Source organism: Telopea speciosissima, chromosome 1 (assembly GCF_018873765.1).
Source record: "Telopea speciosissima isolate NSW1024214 ecotype Mountain lineage chromosome 1, Tspe_v1, whole genome shotgun sequence".
Classification (NCBI taxonomy): Eukaryota; Viridiplantae; Streptophyta; class Magnoliopsida; order Proteales; family Proteaceae; genus Telopea; species Telopea speciosissima.
Window position 1 is genome coordinate 21918377 of NC_057916.1, and position 3873 is coordinate 21922249.

At 39.2% G+C, this 3873-nt stretch overlaps 1 protein-coding gene across 2 annotated transcripts; it reads left to right on the forward strand.

Annotated features, from left to right (window-relative positions):
• Nucleotides 1-795: 795 nt before the first annotated feature.
• LOC122648744 (transcription factor DIVARICATA-like) lies at nt 796-2992 on the forward strand. Of its 2 annotated transcripts, none has more exons than XM_043841964.1 (2): nt 796-1681; nt 2289-2992. In XM_043841964.1, the coding sequence occupies exons 1-2, from the start codon at nt 1257-1259 to the stop codon at nt 2776-2778; spliced, it is 915 nt and encodes a 304-aa protein (XP_043697899.1). In that variant the 5' UTR covers nt 796-1256; the 3' UTR covers nt 2779-2992. The 2 variants fall into 2 exon arrangements, with proteins under 2 accessions (XP_043697899.1, XP_043697900.1); XM_043841965.1 differs by having other exon boundaries at nt 796-1677; nt 2285-2992.
• Nucleotides 2993-3873: the final 881 nt, after the last annotated feature.

The following is a 3873-nucleotide window of genomic DNA, read 5'->3' on the forward strand; positions in this document are numbered from 1 at the left end:
TTGTCAGAAAACCGACGGTGGAGATTCCGTACAAACGAAATTGGCGTCGTTTACGCACGTGCTCCTTGCAGCACCCACACACAACCTCACCTCTCTCTGTGTTTGTGTTGGGCTCAGCAACAATATAACCCCATTTTTTTTTTTAAATATAAAAAAGAGGGAAGCTTTCCTTTTGAGCTCTGCAAGTGCTCGTAGACACCATACCCACCAATCACAACTCGACATCGTTGACCAGCCCATTTCTATATTCTCTCTCTCACCCTTTCTCTGGTGTGTTGTGTTGGTCTCTTTCTCTGCTCTCTCTTTCTATCTCTGTCTCTGGCTCTCCATTTGGGAGTGAAAGCAGTTCTGTAAAATTTTGATTCATTTCTTCGCGGTTGATTGTTTGCTTTCCTTTTTCTTTGATGCTCGAGTCTCAAGGAAGAGAAGGAAAAAAAGAAGAACTGATCTTTCACGCTTTTCTTTCTTTTTTATTTACGTCTGCTTGGGATTCGTCAGATTCTCTCTGTTTTCTACAAATATTGTAATTGGGTTTTTTTTTATAAGTTTATTTGGCTTTTCGGATTTGCCCTTGCGATTTTTGATATCTGGGTTTTTTTTAAATTTCTTCTCCTTTTTTTTTTTTTTTTTTTTTTATTATTCGTCTGCCCTTTTTATTTAGATTTAGATTGGTTGGGGAGCTGATAGTAGAAGTCATAAATAAGAATTTCTATCTTTCTCCTTCTCTTCCTCTGCTGTTGCTGCTCAAATATCTTCTTGAATCCCTGTTTCTCTTTCATTTTATCCCTTTTTCAAAATTCCTTCTTTTTCAGTTTGAGTGACTGTAGATCTGAGAAGCATTATTTGGGTTTATCCTTGAGCAGAAAAATCCTTTTTTTTTCCTACAGGTTTAATTAATTTTTAGTTTGACATTTAAGATTTTTAACGAATTTGGGAAGTGGGTCTTTTTTAGATTCTTCAGGTTATGCTTATGTGAAAAGGTATTCGGATTCCCTGCAAATGCCTATTGATTTAATGCCTCTCGTCTCCTCTTAAAATCTCCACCCCTCTGCATTTTCTCTCGGGGTTCTCTGTCCCCTGTTCTCTCTGTTCTTCTGTTGTATCAACAACTTTGGCATAATACATGGCTTCCCCTGTTTGAATGCACGGGAGGTTGAAGAAGAGAGGAACAAAGTAGAAAGAGCTAGAGAGAGAGAGAGAGTTGCCCACAAATTGCGAAGTTGGTTTATTCCCATCGCTATGCTCTGTAGTTAGAAATGATGAAGTGGGGGATGGAAATTTTTTCTCCACAGTCCTATTTTACAAACTCAAATTGGTTTATTCAAGAGAGCAAGAGCACCGGATGGACCCACGAAGAGAACAAGATGTTTGAGAATGCCCTCGCAGTATATGATAAGGACACCCCTGATCGATGGTATAAAGTTGCTGAGATGATCCCAGGGAAGACTGTGGGGGACGTGGTGAAGCAGTACAGGGAATTGGAAGAGGATGTCTGCGAGATTGAAGCTGGTCGGATACCGATTCCTGGTTATCGTACCTCTTCTTTCACATTGGAGTGGGTGAATGATAGTGGTTTTAATGGGTTAAAACAAGACTATGGTCCTGGTGGGAGAAGGTCTTCTTCAGGTCGTCCTGATCAGGAAAGGAAGAAGGGAGTCCCATGGACAGAAGAAGAGCATAGGTAATCTCTTTCATCTTCCTCTAAGAATTCAATTTATCTTCTGAATTTTTCTAACCTGTTAATGCTGAAATTAACATTTTAGATGGTTGGACAAGAACTCAGTCCACTTAGTGTTAGATGACTACTCTGTTCTACTCTATAGAGTTTTTAGTCCCAGTTCAAACTGATTTTTGTCCTTCTTTGCCCAAGCTCAAAACTTTTTAATGTTGGATTATTCTTTGCATCCCTTGGCCCTCTTTGTGGTTGAGTGATTCTGTCCTGCGCAAGGGTCAAAATCTGTCAATGTTAGGCAAGTTTATTTTCTGTAACAGAGATACAACCTAACACTAATTAGTGATTTGCTGTTCTGTCCCAGAGGTGAAATCTCATAGGGTTAACCAATTTCTTTCTTTTGGCCTCATCTTCAAATTCTTGGACTAGAACTTGAGCTTGTTGGAGTTGGAGAAAATTTGCCCACTTACATTCCAAGTGGGTAGCACTTTCTTTGGGGAGGTAGGGGGAGGGGGGTTTGTTATTCTGTGGTTAAAATGGTTGTCTTCTAGTGTCTTCTTTTTGGTAATTCTCTAGTTTTTAAAGCTCTCGGTGACATGATTATTGGGTCACACAGGTTGTTCCTCATGGGTCTGAAAAAGTATGGCAAAGGGGACTGGAGAAATATTTCCCGGAATTTTGTAGTCTCAAGGACCCCAACTCAAGTGGCTAGCCATGCTCAGAAGTACTTTATAAGACAGGTTTCAGGAGGGAAAGATAAGAGAAGATCCAGTATACATGACATCACAACTGTTAATATCACAGACACTAGACCACCTTCACCAGAAAGCAGACATTCATCCACAGATCAGACTAGTGTGCGTCCTCAACAGCACAATGTGGCTAGCACCACCCCCAAAACACTATTTGATTGGAACCAACCCAGCAATGGAGCAGGAGGCATGGTTTTCAACCCAACGCATGGTAACATGTTCATGCATACTCCTTATGGGATGACACCTTATGGGCTTAAGCTACAGGGGCAAAATCTACACAGAGAGTCTCTTAGTGGATCTCACAACATGGTGTTTCAGATGCAGTCCTCACGACTCCAGCCTCATGGATAGGGAAGAATTGTTTTTGGTGTTCTTAAAGGAAGTGTCAAATGTCATTTGGTTTAGGAGTGTTCTATGTTTCTCTTGTGGTTTTATGTGAATATTGGGACTCAAAGTAGTAGTTCATAGTAAGTGATCTTCAGTAAATAGGATTTCTATTGTGCATCTATTTGAAATTCTAAACTTTGGAATTGAAGAGAAGATTCCAAAACTTGGGTTCAGTTTGTATGAAGTCTAAAAGCGGATTCTGGTTTGGGAGTTGAGGGATTGTTGTTTATTTATTTTTGGATCGAATCCTCTTATATATGCTTAAATTTGGAGAAGTACGGTGAAAATATGTAGCAGCACTTTCAGTTGGCATTGTACGTCTTATAAGAATGACCATTTTAAACATATGAATGGCTCGAATCCTCTTAATATATGCTGGATTGTGAGTACAATATTATTAAAGAATAATGATGGTTAACCTATTAAAATGAGAGTTATATTATAGAAACATGATGTGTTGCCAAGCAACCATGTATTGAATCCTCCACTGCATCAGTGACAGAAAGATCAAGTGTTCTTGTGAAGTGCAAACTGAAGGCCAAATATCTATTTGGGGTTCCAGCCAGCAGGGGAAAGGCTGTGGGCCTATGTCTGAGAAGTCAATATCATTACTTAAGTTGTGTAATTATAAACTAGTGATCCAATCTCTTTGATGGAACTAAACTTTTTTTATCTTTTTATTTTGGTGCAGATGGAACTGAACCATTTAAGCAGAAAGGTACCCATTTCTTCCAACTCTACATTTACGAAATTCATATTCCAAAGCTTTTGTCTGAGTGGCTAACACTGATAGCAACAAGAAGTGACAATTTGTTAACAAGTTTACCAAGGATCCACTTGCAGAATTTTGGATGGCAATATACATTTTGGTAGGTATCACTCGAAGCTTTCGGCACAAAGAATCAATTTCTGCATTTTAGCATGTGGCTGAAATCAAAACATGGAATCAGTATGAACACTTTACACGCATTCAATTAGGCTAAAGTGGAACCACATTTCATAGGACGCTTGGACCAAGTTGGCCTAGTCACTAATCACACTCTCTTTCTCTTTTGATTT

Bases quoted from the DNA above. Each gene is read 5' to 3' on its own strand.
- LOC122648744 (XM_043841964.1), top strand. From the start codon at position 1,257: ATGATGAAGTGGGGGATGGAAATTTTTTCTCCACAGTCCTATTTTACA. The intron at 1,682-2,288 runs GTAATCTCTTTC...TGGGTCACACAG, and splicing joins TGGACAGAAGAAGAGCATAG to GTTGTTCCTCATGGGTCTGA.